At 43.0% G+C, this 25,363-nt stretch overlaps 1 protein-coding gene across 3 annotated transcripts; it reads left to right on the top strand.

Moving 5' to 3' along the window:
* Window positions 1–3,004: 3,004 nt before the first annotated feature.
* Window positions 3,005–24,953, top strand: SMAD9 (SMAD family member 9). Of its 3 annotated transcripts, none has more exons than XM_054391628.1 (6): window positions 3,005–3,416; window positions 9,699–9,956; window positions 13,685–13,795; window positions 15,535–15,756; window positions 20,355–20,611; window positions 24,810–24,953. In XM_054391628.1, exons 1-6 carry the CDS (start codon window positions 3,005–3,007, stop codon window positions 24,951–24,953), a joined length of 1,404 nt encoding a protein of 467 aa, XP_054247603.1. The 3 variants fall into 3 exon arrangements, with proteins under 3 accessions (XP_054247603.1, XP_054247594.1, XP_054247611.1); XM_054391619.1 differs by having other exon boundaries at window positions 13,685–13,822; XM_054391636.1 differs by lacking the exon at window positions 13,685–13,795.
* Window positions 24,954–25,363: the final 410 nt, after the last annotated feature.

Genomic DNA, 25,363 nt, shown 5'->3' with positions numbered 1-25,363 from the left:
TTCTGAACTTATTTTGTTCTCACATATATCCTCTAGGTGTTTGGAGTAGACTTCAATTTTGACTAAAAGATGTTAGTAGCTATCCAGTCATTGGACTTTCACTTACAGAATGGGGAAAAAAATCTGGAACCTGAAGTTTCTCTTTGCAAGATGGCACAAGTTTGAGCAGTTCTGTGGAACTGATCTTTGCTTGTTGAATGATGCAACTGAGGGGATTTATGCTATGCCCTGTCGAGATCCTCTTTTGGTAGTTGAAGACTGCTGGACTTACACATAGATTGATAATGTAGAAATTTTGTAAGCCAGAAGTTCAATGCCATGGTGCTTGCTTTGCTTACAGTTTTACACTTCCTCTGTTCACATTTCCATGCAGCCTCCTGTTCACTGCTGCATGGAACATAAATCTCTTGGGGGAATACTCTGCCCTTCTGAGGTCTCATCTGGAGTATGTGTCCAGATCTGGGCTCCCTAGTTCAAGTGAGACAGGGAACTACTGGATAAAGTCCAACAGAGGGGCTGTGAGGATGATGAAGGGAATAGAGCATCTCTCGTATGGGGAAAGGCTGAGAGACCTGGGGCTGTCTTTCCTGGAGAAGAGAAGGCTGAGAGGTGATCTGATCAGTGTTTACAAATACCTTATGGGTGGATGTCAAGAAGGGATAAGTCTTTTTTTCACTGGTGCCCAGTGATAGGATGAGGGACAATGGATACAAACAGGAACACAGGAAGTTCCACCTCGACATAAGGAAAAACTTCTTTGCTGTGAGGTTGATGGAGCACTGCAACAGGCTGCCAAGAGAAGTTGTGGAGTATCCTTCTCTGCAGACTTTCAAAACCTGCCTGTCTAGCTTGCCGTAGGTGAACCTGCTTTGGCAGCAGGGGTTGGACTAGATGATCTTCCAACCCCTACAATTCTGTGATTCTGTGAATAGCAGCTGCTTCTGGAGATTGTGACATGCCGAAGAGTTGCTTTTATGATTTCTTTTCTGTAGGGTCAAATGCTTCCATCTACCTAATTCTGTGGAAGGCTTTTGGAAATGTGAGCCCCTGCCCTTGTCTTTGCTGCTGTTGTGGAGGAAGGGGGAAAGATCCTTATCATAGATCATAGAGTCATAGAACAGTTTAAGTTGGAAGGGACGTTAAAGATCATCTAGTCCAATCTCCCTACCATGGGCAGGAACACCTTCAACTAGATCAAGTTGCTCAAATCCCCATCCAACCTGGCCTTATGTTTACATGTATCTTCATTTCTCATGGTGCTGGGCACCCGAAAGGGTAACAGCAGCGAAGCAGAGCAATGTGTATGAGAACAAAATAGAAGGGCTTGGAGGAAAATAGCTCAAGGCAGTCACTGGTCTTCAGCAAATACTGCAAGTTGCCTAAGAGGCTCTGATGTCCTGGGCCATGTGTGCTTTCTCTGCAGCATGCTCCAGAGCTGTGTGGTACTAAGGGTATCAAACTATGCCAAGGAATCAGTCTTTGGGATTGGCTTCGTGTCTCAGTGTGTTGTGCCGGTGCCTGTACTTTGTGTCTCCAGGTGCCCTTTGAACTCTTATGAGAGCTGCACATGTAAGGAAACTGCAGAAGTATATGGTTTGTGGAGCCCTGATACTCCCACCACCTGGAAATATCTCTGTCTCCTCAGTGGCTGTATATAAACAGTGCTGAGGATTATGTCCAGACCTTTACTGGTGATGGGCAAGAAAGACCCAAGTTCTTCCGCAAGGGTGGAGTAGGGCAGTCGTGGAGCTGCTTCTGTGGAGGCATCCATTTAGGAGCTGCCCTGCTCCTTCTTTAAGTGGCATCTGTGAAATTCGGACCTTTGGACTTGGTATGCACAGAGGGTCCCTCAAGTATATTTAAAGCAGTAAATAGCTTGACATGCAAGAATTTTTTTCCTCAGAGTTGCAGTCAGTGGAAATATGTCATTTTCAGCTAAAATTAGACTGTCTCCAGTTACATTTAAAATAAATTAAAAAAAAAAAAGGGAAGAAAACCAAACCAAAACAAACTGACCCAACCAAACCAACAACAATAAAAAAACACCAAATAACCCCCCATGAACAAACAAACAAACAAAAAATCAAGAACTAAACTCTTTTCATTGGACTTTGTCAGATATAGCAAATCCTAGCAGAAATAACTCAGGATCTGTCCAGCACAAGCCACATTCAAAAACCTGTAAATTCTTGGAGAGTATAAAACACATGGGCTAGGCAAACAAGATTTTTCTCTTGTATGTGAGAAAATTTAAATAAGCTTAAAGAATAGTGATAGGTCTTTCTAAGGCACTAAATGAAATATGTGAGTAGTTGAATTTTAAATGAATTTTGCAGTTAATATTATTCAACTATTGACAGCAGAGTGAGATTGGAGGGGCAGAAAGGGAGTCAAAATCAGAAAAATGCCTGCTCATTACTTCCATAAAATTTGAAATTATGGATTTAATTTCTTAGAAGATGCTGAACCTACAGCTTCCAGGATGAAACATGCCTGCATTTTCTTTTGTAGTAAATATAACCTCAAGCCTGCAACAACTGGCTTAGTGCATTAAACTCAAACTCAAATTGAAGTGACTGGATACTTGATGCTTTCTAGGACGAGCTCTAAGATGAGCGTGGAGAGTAGTGGGGAGGAGAGGTTTGAACCTGAAATAAGTACCAAAAAACAATCAGAAAACCACTGAAAATTAATTACATATTTTGAACTATTTGTCTCTCAAAAGATTTTGTTGAAGGAACAATGAAAGGAGTGTGTGAAGCCTAACTATGTACTGTATTGTTATTCCAGGCTTCATCAGCAGCTTCTTGATGTTTCTGAGTGCTGAGACCCACCCTGCTGGACTACTTGTAACTAGTGCCTAAGACTACAAAACCGTATGTGTGAAAGAACCTTTCCCTGAAGAAAGCATCCATCTCAATATTGTGGAAATTCAGTGCAAGACTTGCAAAGCAGGAGAGCAACTTGTGCTTCTGTTGACACTCGTGTGTGATCTCTGCTTCCTATGCACTCCAGCACCCCTATCAGTTCCTTGTTCTCCTTCACCAGCCCTGCAGTGAAAAGGCTGCTGGGCTGGAAACAAGGAGATGAGGAAGAAAAGTGGGCGGAAAAAGCTGTTGATTCCCTGGTGAAGAAGTTAAAGAAGAAAAAAGGTGCCATGGAAGAACTGGAAAGGGCTCTGAGCTGCCCAGGTCAGCCCAGTAAATGTGTCACGATCCCACGTTCCTTAGATGGGCGGCTGCAGGTGTCTCACCGCAAGGGACTTCCCCACGTCATATACTGCAGAGTGTGGCGCTGGCCTGATTTACAGTCTCACCATGAATTGAAACCACTGGAATGTTGTGAGTTCCCATTTGGGTCAAAGCAGAAAGAAGTGTGTATTAACCCCTACCATTACCGGCGAGTGGAAACTCCAGGTAATTATTCCATCTACAAATGATTCACATCTCTATTATCTCTTGCACTGGCAGGTCTAGGCTTGGTGCATCCTAACAAGTTGTGCTTTGAAATCTGAAAAGGTAGGCTCCACTTGTTAGAAGGACCCTGGGTCTTTGCCTGCTCGGTGGCATCACAGCTCCAGCAACCAGAAATAAGAAGGGAGTAAGGAAGACTTGCCCCATGGGGTCTGCATCCTGTCGGACTCCTGAAGGAGGCAGGATCTTGTCCAGGGTGCTGAAAAGGAGCTTCCTCTCCCTGGGCATGGGTGCAGGCTGACCTGTGAACCCTCCCCTTGCAAACTGTTGTCCATTTGTATGAAGTCTAGGCACCATTCTAGACATAACACCCTGGGTAGATATATGTCTGAAACCCAACAATCAACTCCTTAATCCACAGGAAAAATGTGTCACTGGCTTCCTCTTTTAACAACTGCAGTTGGAGTAAGATAGCATATTTTGCTATGGATAGGAAACTTAAGTCAGTTGATTCTTCCTGAAATGCTTGGTGGCCTGCCTTCAGGGGCACTAACTTACCTAAATGGACAGTTTATGTGACATAAGTCTCCCAAGTTGCCATAAAACTTTGAATTTTCCCCTGACAGTCATCTTTAGACTGTTCTTGGTTAGCAGTGAAAACTTACAACCTTAGAGATGGGTTATTCAATTGGGCTTTGTGTCAATAAAACAACTGTTAAAAAATTACAGTGTTCTGCATTGACTTCTATAGGGATCTCAAAGAGCAGAGCTGCCAGAGATCTTGAGCAGTCATCCTCTTCTCCTCTGCCCCTACCAAAACAAATTACCAAGTACATTCCCGACAGTTCTATTTCTAATGAGCTCGAAAAATCCCATGTGATAGAGGCTCCACAACCTCCCCAAGCAAGTGAATCTATTGCTTTGATATCCTTACAGTTCAGAATGATTTCTAATGTCTAACCTAGCTCCCTTTTGCTGCCAAAAATCACAGTAATTTAATTTACTAATGGATACAGTTGGTAAGTGTATACTTATTATTCTGTGATTACTCTTTGTCTGACATGAACTTTACTCTGAGGTGACATTAGGATCAGATAAGTGAACTGTGGGATGTTTCTCTTCACACAGACGAAATAAAGGAAAGGCATTTGTTAACTTTGTTAAACAAGGGCTGCTCCTTTTTCTGATGGTCCTTCCACTGCAGTGGAACTGTCATTCTGAAGCTTTATCTGAACTGGTGTAAACATTGTCACAACTAAAATTTTACAGCTGCAGTGAGTAGTGCTTGTTGTCAACAGTTTTCAGTGGGAAGAGCTGATTCCTGCCTTGCTAAAGTAAACTCCTCAAGAATTTAAGAAAAGATGCTCATAAAATATCCCATTTTGTATATCTTTCTCTTTTCAGGCTGCAGTCTTCAGAGTCTTTTATTTTTTCTTCTAGTATAACTCCAGTGTAGTTAAAGGAATCTCCTTATGATAGCTGGCAGCACCTCACAGTGCTGTTTTCAACCCCAATCTTCTGATCTCTTCAGTACCAGCTACCAAATGCTAGCACTGGGATAGTCCAGCAGCTGCTATAAATGGCTGCCAAAGCTTGTCCTGACTCTGAAACTTTGGAAGGTTTCAGCTGTGAACATGTCTCTATTGTTTGTCTGTGCAGCAGACTGGCTGTGTCTATACAGGTACATTAGACTAGGCCAAGGCGAAGGTCTGAGTATTCCTAAATTGGTAGCGTGCTCCCAGGCACAGCTTTGATGCATGTGGACTCACATGGATTGGCAGTTCTCAGGGTGCAGAGGTTAGCCCAGAGGAGGGACTTTGGGCACTTTGGATGTGACCACCTTATTTCAGAGCTGAAAGTAAGAACAGCTGCGAGGATACAAGCTGTGCTGTGCTGGTTCTCCACAGGACTTGAGAATTATTCTTAGGCTGTTGTATTCACCCCTTCTGCTCTTCTTACGGGGACAACTTAGAAACTGAAGTTCATGAATTAATCACTTCCTTGCTAAAGATGAGGTGCAGCAATGACACAGTGTGCAACCTATTCAGGTGTGCTAGGGCAGCAGCAGGAGAGGTAACTTATATTGCTGCAAGTGGCAGCAACACAGCTGCAGTCGAGAGGCTGTTAGAAAGCAGTACTGCAAGGAGGTGGTAGTGAGGCAAGAGAAGAAATGAGCTCCAGGAAAAAGTGGTAGCAGTGAGATCACCACAGAAAAGGCTGGGAGTGACTGATCTAGGCGCCAGTCTGTTTAAACAACAGTCCTCTTTTAACTACAGGAAATCTGCATCTTGGCTGTTGGTGATCTTAGGCTTATATGAGATTCTGAGAGTCTCATCTTCTGGAGCTAGAGAATCCACCCATGAAGTTAGTCAGAAGCACATTTTTTTATACTCCACAAGCTAGTATTATTTTCCTACAAATGTCCACCCTTCTGGGCTTCACTTTCCATCACTGCAGACTCCCTTGCTGAGTCAACCACTCTGTGACCAGATCTGTTAACATTTATTTAGACCGAATGAGTGGTGTCAAAGATGAGAGAGCCTCACTTGTTTTTTTTTTTTTAGTGGTCTGGCAGACCACTAGATCTCTATTATTAAAGAGCAACTTCAAGCTCTTGCCTGAAAGTCAGGGGTTTCATTGCCTCCAGTGTGTCCTCAGATATCCAGCCACGTCCTAGTTTATTCTGACCAATACTGCACAGATTATGTGTAGCTTTTATTGATGCTACCAGTGTCTCCAGCAGATTTCTTCTTGGGTCTGCTAAGAAACAGGTGCTATTTAGAAAAAAAGCAGCAAATATTTCCTCTATTTGTGCAACATCCCACTATGCAGAGGGGCTAGACCACCTAGCCTAAAGGAGATAGGTCTGGTGTTTAGGCTCTGCTCCTCACTTTGTTCTCCCTCAAAGAGCTGGTTAGAATTCTGAATGGTTTATTGCCAGGAGAAGCTGTCATTTTGGAAAAGTACAGAAGCTGCTTAAACACATACTCTGTTATTTTTATGTGAAATCATTCATGTGAGGGTATTGGATACTCTAGTGTGCACTGTTGCCGCAGACAGCAGAAGCCTAAGTGAACTTTTGACTTAGACTAACTGATTGTCAAGCGTGAGTGGGACTGAGATATGGTAGCCTCCCACTTGAAAGACCACCTGATGATCTCGCTGTTGGCTGTGAGTCTGGTGTTTGTGAGTGGTCATGGTCATAGGGAAAAAGTAGATCTCACCAGAGGGTAGTTCTCCAAAGGTAGTAAACTCTGCAGAGGTGGGCTGATGTATGAGAAATTGCAGTGTGGAAGGGGTACCTGGAATCAAACTACGAGGCAGGTGGTTTGCTTGCTGTAGCACCTGAAGTCACAGGCTCTGGGCATGGCCAGGTTTCAACTAAGAAGTGTTGCGGCTAAGGGGAACAGCAGAAAGCCTACTGCAGGAAAGGCAGTGGCAGGACTCGAGGCATGACCATAGTTGTTTTCAGTTGAACAAAGATCATCAGCACTTGAACATGCATAGAAGGAGCAATCCGCTCCTGTTCTCAGTGAGGGACAGCAGGTAGGAGGAAAGAACTCCACTGAGTGAGAAAATGCAAGTAAATAATGAAGACAGACAGGTCCCAATGCACTCAGTTACTCAGTTTCATGCCTCTGGTCACACTTCCTTCAGAGTGCTTGAGCCCGGGAGAGTGAAGAACAAGGAGAACAAGGCCCTCTGGGGAATTTTTAGCCACAGACAAGAAAATAGCTGAATTCCTTACCACCACAGAAGCTTTAGCCCTCCAGGCAGCCACAGAGAAGTCAGTGGAAATACTGAGTGAAGTGGCAAAAACTGTACAGCAGAGCAAAAATTAAGAATACTCTGGTCAGAGCTGGGAAGGAGTTCAAGGCTTGAAAATTTCTCTTGCTGACTCACTCAGGGCGAGTCAAAGGCTTTCCCTGGCAAGTTCTGTTCACACATCCAGATTCTCAGCTTTCATATACAGATGTGTTGAGCTCTCACAAGGCTGCAGAAAGCTGCTTCCTTCACAGTGGTACCCACAACGAGATGCCATCTTCCCAGTGCTGAGTGACACAGCTGTAGCAGAGGATCACCAGTTCCCTGCTTCCTAAGGCTGCTGGTCAGAGCTGGCTGAGCAGCAGCAGATCTGGCAGACAGCATTCCAGATTCATGGAGCAGCAGAGGAAAACTCCAGAAGAAGCAGCAGCTCAGTCTGGAGCTTCTCACAGGAGTCCAGCTCACCAAAGCCACATCTGCAGCGGTAGTACTGCTTTTGTCCCAATATAGAGCAGTGAAAGAGTCTTATTTCTCTACACTGGCTGTGAAGATATCCTTGGGGGACTGGGTAATGCATCTCAGATGTGAATGCCTGTATAGCTTCCATGAGTCCTAACTGGAGAGTCTAGGAAATAAAAAAAGCTAAAGAAGCAGTGAAGATGTAGAAATACTTTCTTTACCAAAGGACTTAAGAAGGTGACAACAAAATCTTCATCCTGCAGATAGGGGCATATCAGAGGCAGAAAGAAAGAGTCTCCAGACATAATCCTTGCACTGGCCAGAACCTCATTAGAAATGCATTGTGCCACAGACTCACCTACATGTAGTCTTTTAACAGGTATGCCAGGGCCTTGTGTTTCCAGACTGGTAAGAAGATGATTTTCTCAGTGAACCTCCTGCCACCAAACCATTCTTTTGTAAGTTTTTAGGGCTCAGTTCTTCAGTTCATGAATGATTGGTTAAGTTCCCAAATGGTATATGCCACTGGGCTGGAGCATGATTTAACCATGCCCTAGCTACATCAGGCATGAAGCTATAAACATGGTGTTGGTACCAGACACTTGTGTTCTTCCTCCTGCTTAAGTTGCCACAGTTCTCTGAGCAATCAGTCTGCACTGAGAGTATGTTCCAAGGAGGGTGTTCCTACAGCCTCTTCTCATTAAGCACATTGCTATTTGTTTCCCTAAACCAGTAAGAATGGACTGAAAGATTACATGCTGCTAGGTTTTAGGCCAGAGGAACTCTGAACGCTAGGTCAATCAATACAAACCTGCTGAATTGTTCCCCATGTTGGGACAATTCATGCTTGTCACAATAACTAGGACTACTTCTTCTCTGGTGGCTTTTAGATCTGCACGATAGCTACTGGGGATTCCTTCCCTCTACCTGTGTTTCAGGCCTTAACTAAAATAATCAGGCACTATTTGAGCTAGTAACTAATAAAGAAATTTTGAGATACCTGAATTAATCATTGTAGGTGCTGTTCTCCCCCCAGCTACTATGGGGGATCCAACTAAAGCTTCCAGTTGAGCTCTCATATCCAGAATGGTTTAGCAAGCCTCTTTGTATTCAGCCAGGGGACTGTATCTTCATAGATAAGTCACTAGTTGGGGTTTTCTGAAGTATTCTGACTCCAGTTCTGCTCTCTATCTTGACATATCAGAATCCTAAATAATTTGTGTCAACTTCAGATTTCTCAATACAGCAGTGCTGTTAACAGCACTGAAAGTATGAGATAGGAGTGATGAGAGTTTGTGAAGAGAGGCAGTATCTTCTATGAGACCAGTTTCAGTTTTCTGAATTTAGTTTCAGGGGTTTTTGATGTCTTAAGTCCCAACCACTGACATTTATGCGGTATTTTTAGGTAGTTTTCAACCCGCCACAATTTGCCTCTTCTTGCTAGATCTGTTCTAACTGTACTGCAAGAGCCAAATTAATATTGTGGCAATATTTGAATTGCCGTTTACATTTCCTTTTAAAGATTCCACTGGCTGGCTGGCAGCATTTTCAAATACATGAAAACCTTTTAAATCTGGTGTCTAGCTTCAGATCTGTGCTTTTTTTTGCCCATCTGAGAACACTGGCAATAAAATATGCAGTGTATTGTGGAGCATGTTCATTGTAATTAAACTCAGTTGTGTGTTTGGCAAAACCTGGTGATAATATTTAGTGAACTCCTGACGTGTTCAGTCTTTCAGGAAGGAAGGAATAGGTAATTTTGAGAGGAGGACTTGCATTTCTGTAAAAGGCTTGTGTGCATATGTCATACCCATGAATTGTGTTGTACCTTCCTCACCAGGACGGAGTCTATATTTTACATATGGAATTGCTGTAACTGGCTGCAAATCTGGAAAAAGGAAATTGAAGGATGAGCTTTTGATGCTTGTTTTTGGAAAAGTTTTGTTACTCTTCAGTGCCTTGTATATATGCAGCAAAATTTGGGCAGCATGGAATATGCCTCTTTAACTTTCAAGAGTGCAGTTTTAACCATTTTTTTTCTGTTCTTGTTTTTATTTTCAGTCCTACCTCCTGTACTTGTTCCAAGACACAGTGAGTTTAACCCTCACCTCAGCCTCCTTGCCAAGTTTCGAAACACTTCTCTACACAGCGAGCCTCTGATGCCACACAATGCTACCTATCCTGATTCTTTTCAGCATCCTCCATGCACCCCTTTTTCGTCATCACCCAGCCACATGTTTTCCCAGTCACCTAACAGCATCAGCTATCCCAACTCACCAGGAAGCTCTTCTGGACCAGGAAGTCCCTATCAGCTCACAGGTAAGAATGAGCTTTCAGATAGGTAAGAATGAGCTTTCAGATGGCTAAAAATGAGCTGTCATCCCAGCTGAGGCAGTTGAGGTTCTTGGCCACAGCCTGGGCTCAGGTGCCAGTGCTGCATGCTCACCACAGGTTGTAGTTACAGACTGAACTGTGGTACAGGATGGATCTGGAACGTTGTGCTGGTTTGAGGCCAGACAGATCCTCTCTTGCCCTGGGAGGGACAAAAGAATGACACTCACACAAACGGATTGAAGAGTGATGGAAAGTTTAAATGGAAAAGCAAATGGTGAAACTACAGAAACTGCAAAGCATAGTGGCAGAGGTATCCCAGAGGGTACAGAGTCCCTAACACAGCACCCAAAGGCCTCCCAACACTTCCCTTTTCCCCACCTGAAGGTATACCCAAAACCCCCAGGGCTCTTTCTCCCCTCCCCCCCCCCTGCTTCTAGGCTAGTCTCAGACTGGCCAGGTCTGAGACTGCCCCCCATTTTCTCCTCCTGGCATTAGGCCTAGACAGGCCTAAGAGGCCTTGGGATACTCCCCCACCGTTACCCGATAAGAGAGCATCTCCCTTGGGAGCAGAGAGGGAAGAAAGAGAGAGAGAATGACTTTGCAGATGGATTGATAGGGTGTAGGATTTCTGGGTAGAAATACGCCGTTTCCTGTGTCCACCTTGCTGGGTTGGACACTCAGGACACTGAAGGTGTAGCTTATGTGGCAGTAACAGGAGGCACCCAGCCTCAACTGCCACAACCCTGATTTCTTGTGACCCTTCCTTAGTATTGTCTCCCAGTTCTTCTGATGGACGCTCAAGGGACTAAGATTTGTAGTCATAGAATCATAGAATTGTAGAATCATAGAATGGTTTGGCTTGGAAGGGACCTTGAAGATCATCTGCTTTCAACCCTCCTGCATGGATAGTGACACCTTCCTGTAGAACCAGGCCTCCTTGGCTGGGGGTGCTGGTGGACGAGAAGCTCAACATGAGCTGTCAATGTGCACTTGCAGCCCAGAAAGCCAACCAGATCCTGGGCTGCATCAAGAGAAGAGTGGCCAGCAGGTCAAGGGAGGTGATTCTCCCCCTCTACTCAGCTCTGGTGAGACCCCACCTGGAGTACTGTGTCCAGTTCTGGAGCCCCTACTACAAGAGGGATATGGACATGCTGGAAGGTGTCCAGAGAAGGGCCACCAGGATGATCAGAGGGCTGGGGCACCTCTCCTATGAAGACAGACTGAAAGAGTTGGGGCTGTTGAGTCTGGAGAAGAGAAGGCTCCGAGGTGACCTTATTGTGGCCTTTCAATATCTGAAGAGGGCCTACAAGAAAGCTGGGGAGGGACTTTTTAGGCTATCAGGGAGTGATAGGACTAGGGGGAATGGAATAAAGCTGGAAGTGGGGAGATTCAGGCTGGAAGTGAGGAAGAAGTTCTTCCCCATGAGAGTCGTGAGAGCCTGGAATGGGCTGCCCAGGGAGGTGGTTGAGGCCCCATCCCTGGAGGAGTTTAAGGCCAGGCTGGATGAGGCTCTGGCCAGCCTGATGTAGTGTGAGGTGTCCCTGCCCATGGCAGGGGGGTTGGAACTAGATGATCCTTCCAACCCTAACTGATTCTATGATTCTATGTATGGTGATCCCACTGACTGTATAAATTTCAGGCAATTAAGGTGTTTGTTTAACAAACTGTCCCAAAATTTGGTGAAGCCACTAGGCAAATTCCTGTGACTTTGGAACATGTTTCATCAGCTCTGCGGTTCTGAGGTCGTCAGGGTTATGTCACTCTGATTGTTTTCTTTGTGAACCTGCTTACTACTCCTCTAATCACCTGGGAATTTAACTATGCTTTTGCTGTCAAATATACCAAGAAGATGTTGTGTAACAGCAAAACATGCTTCAGAATCACTTCTGCACTTTGTTCAAATGGTTTCAATGATCTCAGCTTTTTCACAAAGATTAATTCATGTCCAAATGCTGTAATGCAATGCTCCAATGTCTCAGCTACAAAGCATTTAAATTCATGTCCTTAATGACATAGCTTTTTTTATTTTAAGTGCAAGAAAAGCGTTTATTTTTGCAAGGTATTTGTTGTATTTTAAACTGGACACTTCCAACAAGTGTGATGTTTTTCTTTCCCCTTGCATTCACTGAATCGACCTTCATTCATTTCTCCTGTAGATCTGCACTTCAGATTAAATCATATTCAACAACACTGAAACGTTTAGCAAGTAGTAGGACTTGTTTGTCCTCTTCCATCTTCTTCTTTCACCTCTGTGTAACCAAAGTCAATATGGTGGTGCTGGTCCCAACAGGTAAATCAGGCCCATTCCAACTATGCAATGACTCTTACTCATGCATTTAACTGCACTTGGGACCTTGCAAAGCTACTTAAAAATGGATGTGGCTTAACTTGATCTTCAGTATATCACAGCATACGTCATGCTGATAAGCATAATTTGCCTGTGTAACAATCACGGCTGGAAGGCTATCTAAAGCAAACTTGAGTTACATCAAGAACCTGGAGTGGGTTTGGTGTGACCAAATACAGATGTCAGCAATGCAAATTTCTACCTATCATACAATTTTCTATACTCTCTCTCTAGTTCATGGAGAGAAATGGACACTCCTAGAACAAGATTCATTGCACCTTGAAGGTATATGTCTAAAGTAGCTGAGATACACCATGTCTGCAGGTGCCTATTTTTCTTTAGTGGGTCACTAGCTTAGATGGAGACATCAAAAATGTCCAGATAACCATATTATATTCCTATTATATTCTGACTTGTATTCTCTTCCATTCGTTCTTAATTTTGTTTTACTATTCTTACTTGTTGCATTTTATGTGGGGGCATTGTGTTATGTAATGTATGAAATTCCCAAACCTTGGGCAATGCTTAAGTAGAGTTACATTTCTGTGCAGTATTTACTTGGAAGATTCAGTGATTGTGTTATGAGACACTCTACATTTATTCACTCTGGGTGAAGTTGCTCTGTTTTGAGGACCAGCCAACAGATTCCAAACACAAAAGGAAAGTTCATCCTGGACCTTAAGTCCTGCAAGCTTGTGTATGGCTCTAGTGTGCCCACAAACTGACTGAGCTTCTATTCAAATGAATCAAACTACATGTTTTCAGTGCTTATGCAGTGAATTTAAACATTTTCTAATATGAAGATGAAGTCTCTTTGTCTTTGGTTTTTTATAGCCTCCCGTCTTTCTGGAGCATCTCCACTATAGTCACGTGGTTTCTAGCAATAAATAAAACAAATCAGGAGCTGGACAGGACAAATAAGACCAAGTCTGATTTTTGAGCCTAAAGGCTTTCCGTAAGATTTATTTTTTTTATAGCCTGGGAAGAAGTTTTAAATTTGCAAGAGAAGTCTGAAATAGAGACATCAAACTCTTACTTTGTTAAGGTAACAGCTGGTCTTACCAGAGAGCTTGACTGGACACTGACCTGGGGCACTGTTGTGACTGTCCCTATGTCTTTCAAGTCTAGTGTGTCTAACATGATAATTCATCCTTCCTTCCCATCCTTCCTGAACATGTAATGGTCTTAATCTGAAGGCAGAAGGGAAGTCAGTTCAGATCCAAGCTTTGTTTCCAGCCCTACTCTAGCTAAACTATGCTGAAGAAGTTAAGCGTTCACCACAAGAAGCTGGGGAGAATTTATCATTTATCAGTGTATTGATTGGTAAATCTTGTCTCTCTTTTCTTTCTTTCCTTCATTCAAATAGTGGAAACTCCACCCCCACCTTACCATGCAAGAGAACCTCCAGGAACCCACAATGGGCAGTCAATGGATGCAATAGCTGAAAGTCAGCTAGTGTTGTCTTTGCCCAATGGAGGTAAATCTGCCGATGGAGAAGCTGAAAGTAAATAACCCTTTGTACTATTCTTCAAAAAAAAACAAAACAAAACCTTGTTAAGCAAAAGACTTATTTGAACAAGAAGGTTCAGTGATCTGTAATAATAGGTTTCAGACAGCTTTGCAGTAAGGCTGTGTAACCCATCCATTAGCTAATGTAATAGGTTGACTTTAAGAATTCAGTGAATTATCTGTGAAGTTACAGAGTTTAAGCATTATTTGCAGCCACGGACTATTACACTTAGAAAGCTGTTAATGAAAGGAAATGCTGCTATCTACATTGTAAAGGGAAAGATATCAAATTAAACATAGTGAGGCAATAGAACACACAAGGGCACTATCAGTGGGTAGTTCTTTATCACCTGCAGTTCTGAGTTTAAAGCCTTGTGGTTGGGACCTTTCTTACTTCCATCTTTGTATTCATGTGACTTGACTGACTGGCTAGAAAAGAAAAGGATACATCCTAGAGAAGTATAAAGAGATTTTTGCAGAAGGCCAAACTCTTTGACCTCATGTAAGAATGCTTTAGTGGGAGAAGGCACATATGGTCAGAGTAGAAGGGTCTGGGATTCTCTTTGTTCCACTCAAAGCCGCTTACAACCTCTCCAGCTACCTCCAGACTAGTAGTGTCAGGTGCTGCCTCCATGGTTCAAAGGGAAATGGCGTTCCTCTGATGGGTTTCCATTTGGATTCCTGCTACTGCAGAAATCTTTTAATCTTGCATATTGTAGTCCTAAACAAATGTCCTATATGGCATGAGGACTGAACACTGCGTACAGGTGTGCACATTAAAAAAAATAATGCCAGCGTTCTGAAACAATGAGGAACGTGTGTGTCTCAGAACTGGAGCAGAAGGAAGATGAGGGTGATAGCACTAATTACAGATGAGTAAACAGAATAGCCAGATAATAACCAGCTATTTTAAAATAAATTATCACAATACTTTAATCTTTTTATCGTGGTTTACCATTCCTGATCACTGCCCTATTGAATATTAGTTGGAAGTTTATTAGAGGTTATGCACAGAGGTGCTCTGGGGACAGAGGGGTTCACATGCCTGTGGTGAGCAGGCAGGGTAAGGTTTCTTACTAATTCCTCTAGGACAAATGAGGCTTAGAGATTCTGTTACACTTTAAGTCTTTCTCTGTCTCTGAGTTAGAAAACCTGGCAGGGGTAGATCCAAATGAAATGACCTTGCTGACATTTCTACTTATAGTCCCGTGTGGAAGTGAAAAACCCCAAAGCATGCAACAAATTGAGGGGAGTAATTGATTACTTCTGAACTTCAGAGTTTGGTATCAGGCTGAAGGCTTGGCTTAGTTTTGACTTCCTTTGAGCCCATCTGTCATCCCTAGCTCCTGCTAGTGTGCACAGGAGATGTATCCCTTACTATTTTCAGTGCAGAGATTGGGCCCGGGTTCAGTAAGGAATGTCAGCATGTGCTTAATTTAATGCAGTGGAGTTATCACTTAAAAGAACAAGTGGGACTCCTCGGAGGCTTAGAGTTAAGCTGGTGTACCAGTGCTTTGCATGTTTGAGGCTTCAGTCATAAAGTTAAGAAACAGAAGCTGCTATTGGGATAAAGCATAGCATAAGTGACTGTTTAGATGAAGAGCCAGAAAAGGTTTAGGAGTAGGAGGGAGAGAAGGAAAGAGAACAGAAAATTATTTAAAATATGTTACTGAGACCTGAACAGGTGATTAATTTTGTTTCCTACAGACTTTCGGCCGGTTTGCTATGAGGAACCCCAACACTGGTGCTCAGTTGCCTACTATGAACTAAATAACCGGGTAGGGGAGACTTTCCAGGCTTCCTCTCGAAGTATTCTTATAGATGGATTTACAGATCCCTCAAATAACAAAAACAGATTCTGCCTCGGACTGCTCTCAAATGTAAACCGCAACTCTACTATAGAAAACACCAGGAGACACATAGGAAAAGGTAAGAGGAAATCCCTTTTCCTTGGGAATATTCAGAGCTTGAAAGAACAGTGCATTGCATTAACAAACCTAGCTGATTTGTCAGATGTGCTTATCTTAAAACCAAAGCTCAGAGATTACTTGTGAAATACAAGAAAAGCATCTGATTCTTTTCTGACTGGATAACAATCAGCAGAGTAGCTCCTTACAAAAGCTATTTTCTTGGCCAGTGAAGAGAAAAATGATGTTTATAGTGGTGTGCTCTAATTTAGCAGTATGTATTTTCATTTTATTTATTAGAGCTTCTGGCAACTGGGAATATTGCCACTGAAATGCCACTAAAAGGATAATTGCTGGTGCCTCAGGGCTGGTTCTCCTCCCACCAAATAACAAAGGGAGATGGATGAAACACTTAGTAGTTAAGTTACTTGGCTGAAGAACTCTTACCAGAGTTGCTTTTGTAGCTTTTCCCTCCTACAAGTCTGATTCCCTGCCTTGTCAACTTCTCACCAGAAAAATTAAGTCTTGGATTCTCCCTCCAGCAGTTCTTGTATACTTCAATTCTGGGATACGTATCCCCTGTGTGTGCAGGATCATATCCTACTGGTGACAAGTATGAGGAGACCGCACCTGGACATATATGGCCACACATGCTCCCTCCAAGCTTAGTAGGGCTGTGTTGGGCCTGATATTGTCCCAGAATTTGCTGTTGTTTTGTGCCAGTGAGTCAGAGCCCTGTACTGGCCACTTCTCTGTGCAGATGAAGCTTTGCTTGTTCTGGTATATCCAGTCTAGACTCATTATCTTGCCAACCCAGCCTCTTACCAGTAGCTGCTTGGGAATGGATTTCCCACTGGGCTAATTAACTCTTAATTGTTTCACTCCTATTATTTTGTCAACTTCATCTCATTTCCCAGGCCTAGAGCAGTATTTTAATTGTCTCTTGATAGGCTAGTGTTGAATGATTGAGTATGAGGAAGCTCTGAGACAAATGTGACATAGTTTTTACAAACAACAGTGAACCTGCAGCTGGCACAGAAGATACACTTATCTCTTGTACTTGTCTCTGGAAGGGAAAGTGCTGGTGTTGCAGATGCACTGTGTGAAATCAGTGTGATGCTACAAGTGCTTTGTTGTAGTAGTTTGTTTTGAGGGGTGGAAGCGTGTTGTACATCTAGTTCTAACTTAGTGAGAAAATAGAGCAAAGCTTCTCTGTCAGCACTAAGGTGTCAGAGGAGTGTAGATCAAAGCTGAGCATGGCTTTAACAGAAGAATAACAAAAGATCCCAGAGCTGTCATCTGAGGATGTTACATCCTGTGGTTTTCTGCCCCCAAAAAAGGAAGATACAGAATAGAAATAAAATGAGGTAAATGTTAATGGTCCTCGTCCATTCAAGTCTGAAGATCTGTCTTCATTGCTTAAAAGTCCTTTAAAGTCTTGCCCTAGGAATCTGCCTAAAGGAAGGGAGCAGGTTGCCCAGAGAGGAGTTTAGTATATCAGAGAGCCTTAATTTTACTGCTCTTCCCTGTTTATGCAAATCTTTAAAACAACATCTTCAAGTGGAGTAGAAGTGGCACCAGTACAGGCCTGCAGAAGAGCACAGAACTGTTCCAAAAGTGTGTAGTTCAAAGGCATGCTGGACAGATGAAAGCTACTGAAATGGATACAATTGTCACATGTTAACAGGGAATAAAAAAGAGTGAGTAAACAAGATTAGCTGTGTAGGATAAGGATATGTGATTGAATTGTCATCTAGTGTATCAGCGTGAAACGGTTTCCAGGAAATACCACATCAAAGCTAAAAACAATCCAGAACACAATGCAGCATCTACTAGCAATTGGACCTGTTTCAGCAGTCAGACTTCAAGGACAAAAAGGGGACTTTGTCAAAAAGATATGGATCCTTGGAGACTAATGAATTTCCAGTTTCTGCAGAGAGCAATGAAATCCCACTGAAACATAAGGACCCTTGGTTTGGTCTTCTACAGATATGTAAGAAAGCTGCTTGGCTTTCTTAAGGGTGCTTATCTTCATTGAACAAAAAACAGAAGAATGGCATTACACACTGACATTTCATTACTGCTGTATTTATTACTTTTAAATGTCCAGAAGGAAAAAGCAAATTGTAGCCTCTTCTTTCTGAAGTGACTTTGGTGCTTTTGTTATTATAGTACATAGTTTGGGCAATGCCTTTGAAAGCATTCATTTTTTTCATAAACTGAGTTACTCAATATGCTCAAAATCCCAGGGTTTGGAGTTTTTCAACTTAGCACCCGTAAGTGTGGTCACCCTAAATTAGTGGCTGCACCTGTAGATTTGGAATGTGGTGGAACTGTTTTGTCCTTCTATCCCCACCCTGTATTCTTACTCTATCTTCGTTTCAGAAAGTTGTAAGGACTCCATCAAGGTCTGCTGGGACCCTTTTGTTTTCAGTCCTTCCATTTTATCCATCATCCGCAGAAGGGAAAGGAGACATAGGTCAAGTAATGGCACTCCCAGTGTGCAACACTCCATAATGTCTGGTGTGGTTGAACTGGAGTTGATGACTGGTCTAATGGAGCTGTCATCTCACTTGTGTTCCCAGTGCAATACAAGCATGTGCTTTGAGCCACACCCCCCACCACTCACATCTAATTTGAGATTTCGTGGGTGCATAGAAGTAAAAGTCAAGTGATGGTTTGAAGACAGACTTTAAGGTTCCTCTCTGAGTCACCCTGTGGGAAGTCTATGGGAGAGTGTTTTTCCCAGATTCCTTTCCCACTCAACCTGCTTTTCCCCAGGTTTTTCCCACTTCTATTTAGAGGCTGTTTTGTCCTAAGGATGTGCCGCTGCCCCTTGCTGTCATGACCACAGAGTGATGAACAGACTGGGAATATGTAAACAATCTTTTTTGTATCAAAGACAAGAGGAATAAAACTAATTGCAACAGAATTATTAAAGCACGGTTGTCACTAGCTTTGTAGACAATCCACTGAGACTGTGAACAAATATTTGTATGCAAGAGTTTGAATGATGTACCCAGGGGCAGAGAGGAGAATTTTATTTTTATTTAGTAGTGGTTTTTATGAGAACAAAAAATTGAGTTCTTCCACCTCTTCTGGCCATGGGAGGGATTTGTCTCACCTAATCTAGCCATGGGAAAGGTGAGTGTTGAGGCATCTCCACAGGATGACTTATCCCCCTTCAGGTTGTGGTTTCACACTCACATTTAAGCAGTCTGGGTCCTCACTGCAACACTTGCGCTAATGAAGATCTCACTGCAAATGTGTATTGGTTTGTTTTAAGTTTATTAGCTGGTTCAGTTCCCTAGTCTGGCTGTATCTCCAGCCATTTCTGCCAACATGAAATCAGGTGTGGGAAGAAGCATCAGGGGCAGGGAATGAGAGAGCCTTTTCACACCTGCACAGATTTCATTCAGTTTAAGCACTCCGTGACCCTGCAGTCCATAGCAAATGGAGAGAGAGTCATCTGGTTACAGTGCCTCTCATTTTCAGGAACTAGAGGAGGCACCTACACAGTTAGCTTACACAAGATTCCTTACTTTAAGTTTGCTGAATTGGGCTAAGATACATTATTCCACCAGTTTTGGTATATTTTCATGCAAGCAGACATCCTGAGGGGACCACAGTCTTTGAATGGATAGAAATACTTCTATCTTCATTTTCTCAAGGCACTATAAAAATTTTAGAGCTAGTGTTGGTAAGTCACTTAGGCACCAAAAAGTCCAGAAGGAAATCAGTAATTTCCTTGCTAAAGGTCACTTTGGGCAGGATCTGATGAGTAAGTCACATCATGTAGATACAAATACATGGTTCTGATGTGGTGGATAAAGCAAAATACAGAAGAGCTAAGTACAGACCATGCTGTGTTTTAACTTCATGAGATGATAGGATCCTGTAGTAAAAAATCCAGCATGGAGTAAAGTGGATCTTGGTCAGCATCTATGTTCACAACTGTGAAAATACATTTAGATTTGTAATGCATAGCAGATTTGTCAATTTGACAGTTGTGATTTTTTTTTTCTATGTGGCTGACATATGTTTGATACTTATGTGTGTTTTGTCCTGAAGTACTATATTGACTCAAGCTGCCCCAGGGGAAGTTTAGGCTTGAGGTGAGAAGAAAGTTCTTCACAGAAAGAGTGATCTGCCATTGGAATGTGCTGCCCAGGGAGGTGGTGGAGTCACTGTCCCTGGAGGTGTTCAAAAAAGGATTGGAGATGGCACTTGAAGCCATGCTTTAGTTAGTCATGAGGTGCTGGGTGATACGTTGGACTTGATGATCTCTGAGGTCTTTTCCAACCTGGTTGATTCTGTGATTCTGTGATTATTGGGTTAAAGAAGTAAACTAGCCTACACAATAAAAACACTATGTGCCAAGACTTTTTTTTTTTTCTCCTAGAGCAGTACCTTGAATCTGTTTATGACAATTTGTTTTTAATGTTGGTGCTTCCATTGTATAGATACATGGATATGCACACAGCTTACTGTCTTTTAAAATGCAGTGGAGTGATCCTGGGCTAGTATTGCCCACTCTAATGAAATAGATAAAGAATCAGTGGTACAAAATGTGTTGTGAACAATGGAGAAATAATCCATGTTATTTTTTTCTTTGTCAAGGTGTTCATCTTTACTATGTTGGTGGGGAAGTTTATGCTGAATGTGTCAGTGACAGCAGTATTTTTGTGCAAAGCCGCAACTGTAACTACCAGCATGGTTTCCACCCAGCCACTGTCTGCAAGATCCCCAGCGGCTGCAGCCTCAAGATCTTCAACAACCAGCTCTTCGCCCAGCTGCTTGCCCAGTCAGTCAATCATGGTTTTGAAGTGGTGTATGAGCTTACCAAGATGTGTACTATTCGAATGAGCTTTGTTAAAGTAAGGATTCTTTGTTTTCTCTTGCATTTTCTGAAAAAGCAAATCCCATCATGTGTAGCTTTGGTGCAAAACTTGATTCCATCAAATCCTTCCCAAGTGGTGATTTAGACACACAACTTGCAAATCGCAATCTGGATTGCATGTTTTCCAGTATTGCTTTAAATTTCTAAGTGCTTAAAACCATTAGCTTTGGTGGTCAACATGGAAATTCTGAGGTTCCAAAAATTAGGTATTCTGTAGGCTTTTTGAGGAAAATAAGCAGAGTTTGCATGGTGATACTCCCCCACTGATTGCAAAGAGCTCAATTTAGAGGGACTTAACAACATGTAAAAGTTGCAGCACATATCTTTGGCAGTTGTAATATCTTCTATCATTATTGCTTTGCAACAGATCTTGGTAGACCCATAGATCTGAAAATAATGTCCTTGTGTCTCCAGACTTATTTACAGTCTCACCGCTACTATAGACTGGTATATATAATCCCAATCAAGAAATACTGGGTCCTCCTTCATCCCCCAATGAACCTGCTGTGAATTGTTGCTGTTTTCCACATTTGTCATCCTTGGAAAGACATGATGGCATTCACTCTAGCCACCCACATGACCCAAAGAGCAGGCAGAATACAAAACTCGAAAGAACATATGACCTTCCTCTGTTATTTGGGAGAGGTGGCCACCAAAGCCATTATTGCTTCCATGTCTTTCATATCTGAACTTCGAAGTCTGACTGATCTGTTTGTGATATATCAGTCTGTGAAATTTTCTTAAATCTTCTGAAAGGTCTTCTCACCAAAATGAGGTCTCTTGACTCCTTTTAGCACTTAAGATTTGCTTAGGTGCCTATTGTAGCCTCTAAATCCCAGAGAATGGTGAGTGTTTTGAAACCATTTACAGATGTGCTAGATTGGCTTCCTATAGTGTTGCTGGGGAGAGTAGCAGCAATGTTCAGCCTGTAGACTAGAGAAGTTGTACCATAGGGAGCCAGTTGGTCCTGCTAGGTACTATAAGAAGTGACTTGAGTATGTCGCTTTGTTTTGCAAATTTGGTTCTATACAAATGACTGAATCAAGTTGATAGAATTCGTATGTAAGATACTACGAAGCTGCTGGAGGCTCAAGTCCAGTTCCCCTATGTTCTGCAAAGCATATGAGTTGAGTCCCATGCAGCTTTCTGGTCTAGACTCTTTCCAGCCATCCCTGGGGACTCATCTCCTGAATTCTCTAAGAGTATTAAGAGTGCCCTGTGACTTTGTCCAAGACAAAATCTCCCGGCCATGACCTGCCCATGACCACACTGTTGCTTTGTTCTTGAAAAGGAACTGGCATCTTGTTCACACGGAAGCATTAGGGGAAAAAAAAAGAAAGCAAGAAATCCAACAAACAGCATTTTCTTTAATGGAAGACATGAATAGCCATGTTGTTTGTAAAGGCAGTGTAGCCAGTTACATAATATTTTCATTATCTCAGCAACTCATGGGCAGTCTCTTTGATGTGTTATCTGCCTTCATGCCCAGCATGGTAGCAGAAATGGTGGTGTTGATGCACTAAATAATGCTGCTGCCATATTATCATCTTGCTTTGTTGAAACAATAGCAACCACTATAATGCCCCAGGCACCAGAAGACCAGTGCAAGGACTTACTTTGAACCCTTTCCCATGACCTTTAGAAAATGGCTATGCAAATTTCATCAAAGTTCTTCCTTCCTGGCCTGTAAAAATCCTTTCCTATACTCAGTCTTCTCAAATTATTTCCCTCTCAAAGTGTGAGCTGGGTGATATGTTCAGTCTGGGGACAGGATTGCCGCTGGGTGTTGGTTATGCATTGCACAAAGGAACATGTTGCCTGTCAGAGCCACACACCAAGAGTTCCCAGATACAGGGCTGCCTGTAGCTTTTCTCCCAGTCTGCATTCAGATGCTGCTGGTCACCTGCAGCCCACAGAGCAAGCAGAGCAAAAGGGCTGGAGACCTTGCCTCTTACCCTGCCAATGCTTGAGCTACCATCTGGGAGAGAAACTTGCAAGGACTTGCAAGAATCTGGAGGCAGGACATGGGACAGAAGTTGAAGGTCCCATCTCCTCTCATACCCTTCATGTGCCCAGAGAGAGCTAGGAGGAGCTCAACCCAGAAACAAATGTGAGTGTGTCATCAGTGAGAGCAGACAGCAGTTTCCATCCACTGAGTGAATGCAGGATGCCTGTTGTCCCCTCTCCACATATGAGGCAGCTGAAGCACAGAGTAGAGAGACAGTTTCTCCAGGCTGAAGCCTGAACTCAGCACATTTTCTTAGGTCTTGGGGCTAAGGCAGACTTGTCTGTGCTCTGCTGTGTATGAGGCATCTCAGTGATCTGAGATGTGACTGGAAAGAGACTACAGGAGGTAGGAAGGGCCCCTCAACTTGATTTCCCCTGCCAAAAGTTGCATTTCTGGTCCCCCTGTGTGGGTATAGTTATCCTCTTCATGATGACTGCACAAAACTCTACTGCAGCTTTGAAAATCCTTCTCATTTTATTCCCTTGTTAAGAGACCTCTATCTCTGGGTTTGTTTCTTCCCTGGGGATGACGGAGGATGCCTGTGGCCCCAGAGTGATGGCACAGGGGTTCCTGTTCTCCTGGCATTTGCCCTGCTAAGAGCTCCAGTCGGCAGCTGGCGTCAGCAGCAACATGGAAGCTGCCAGCAGAGGGAGATGGGCAGCGACCTGTGTGCCCTGCCAGGCTCCTCCAAATCGAGTGGGTTGTGCTTGCAACTTCTCATTCCTATTCCTCCAGATTTCCCATCCTGCCAGACAGCAGAGATGCACTGACTCTTCTGACACTTACCCTTCTGGCTGTGTATCTTCACTGCAGCTGAGTGCTTAAAACTTCACAAACTCAGAAGTCTGACTCCAGTGGTTAGAGAGTGGCATTTTATGCAAACATACCCAGAACATTAATTTTACCTGCAAATGCAGACATTTTCTATCCTGATAAATGCTTTGCAGGTGAGAAAAATGCTGCCTGTTTAAAAGTACTCTTTGGTCTTTGGTGTGTCCATATCTTACTCTTCTGCTTTCTTCCCTCTTTCCTCAATTAAGTGGAAATGTTTCTTTTATCAAAAAGACTTCTTATGGCATCTAGTTTTCATGCTGATCCTAGTTCTGCAACTGATCATCTAGACAAGCAGATTCTAGCAGCCTTCAGAGGTCTGAGTTTTTCAGTGCTCTACAGTTTAGGTACCTTTGGCAGGCACCAATCTTCATATACCTCTGTGTCCTTTTTTTCATTACAAGAGTATCAACCTGTCTGACTAGCATAGCCATAGCTCAGCTTCTCTGATCAGCAGCCACAAATGAAGAGCCTCATTCTGCAGTGAGACCATGTTTTGCACATTGTCCATGGGTTGTCCAAGTTCAGTTCTGTCAGTGAGACAGCCAGGGAGCTGCGAGACTTTGGGCTGCAACTTGGTTGTCTTGTGTTACCTGCTTAACAAACAGACACTGTGCCCACTCAGGGTACAGGCACTTCTGGTTCTCTTTTCCACCTGCCAGCACCACATCCTCATCTTCTGTCAGATGCTCCATGTCCCTCATCTCTCCAAAAGAACTGGAGAATTTACTGCAGGACTTCCCACAGTGAGTGCTCCTGTGGGAAAATACGTGTTCAGGGATAGAAAACCTCTAGAAAATATCTATACATGTTAGGTATCATACATAGGAACCTTGATGGAAGTTATCAGTTTCAGATAAAGAACTAGAACTTCTAGAGTCTCGAACTCATAGAATGCATCTCTACCAATAAATGAAGCAGTGCCCAGGATCATTCCCAGTTCCTGTTAAAGTGTTATGACAGGGCTTGGCCTGCTTTTCGTCTGTGCCAGACAGCAGTCTGGCAGACTTTCCTGGGCATGTCTCTGGGGTGTGAACACCAGGGACCATTCACCGTGGGCCGTTTACATACCGCCAAGCTTGGAAAGAGGCCTTTCTATGCAAATTGTTCTCAGCACCTGGAAGTGTGACTGAGCATTTTTAATTTAATAGTGTAGAGTTCCTGATAACTGTGATAACAATGACCTTAAAAAGGAGCGCAGTTTCAAGAGAAAATTATCCCTGGAAGCTTGAGAGATGGACAACCTGTAATTGTGTTAGACTCAGCACTGAAATTGTGATTTAATTTTAAAATTTTGTTTAAGAACTCACTTTTTGGTCCTTTGATGCTTTTATAGGGCTGGGGAGCAGAGTATCATCGACAAGATGTTACAAGCACACCCTGCTGGATTGAGATCCACCTGCATGGACCACTGCAATGGCTGGATAAGGTGCTGACTCAGATGGGCTCACCTCATAACCCCATCTCTTCAGTCTCTTAAGAATCATCTCTAGAATTCCCTTAGGATGGATGCTATTGCAGGCAGTGGCTTATAGGATTTCCAGTGAACAGAAGCTTCTATATGTAGATTTATGTAGATGTAAATATATCTATACACAGTCTACCGTCTCCTTTTTTTTCCCACGCAGTGTTTTGTGATTTCTAGTTACTCTGATGCCAGTACAATAAGATTAGAAATTCAGGTATAGCATATCTGTTCTCTAGTACAAAATAAGCCAAATTCCTGCAAAAGTGTCAAACATTTTGTGTGAGCATCTTCATTCCCCAGCCAAGCCAGTAAACAATGCAAATTCTCAGCACTGTCATATGGATTCAGGAACCTGGCTGTAGCTGTTCCTAGTAGGTGAAATTCACCCCTCTGCAGGCAACAAAGTCGGATCTCTACGCCAT

Source organism: Indicator indicator, chromosome 1 (genome assembly GCF_027791375.1).
Source record: "Indicator indicator isolate 239-I01 chromosome 1, UM_Iind_1.1, whole genome shotgun sequence".
NCBI lineage: Eukaryota > Metazoa > Chordata > Aves > Piciformes > Indicatoridae > Indicator > Indicator indicator.
Note: the sequence above shows the minus strand (reverse complement) of the source record. Positions and strands in the feature narration are given on the sequence as shown.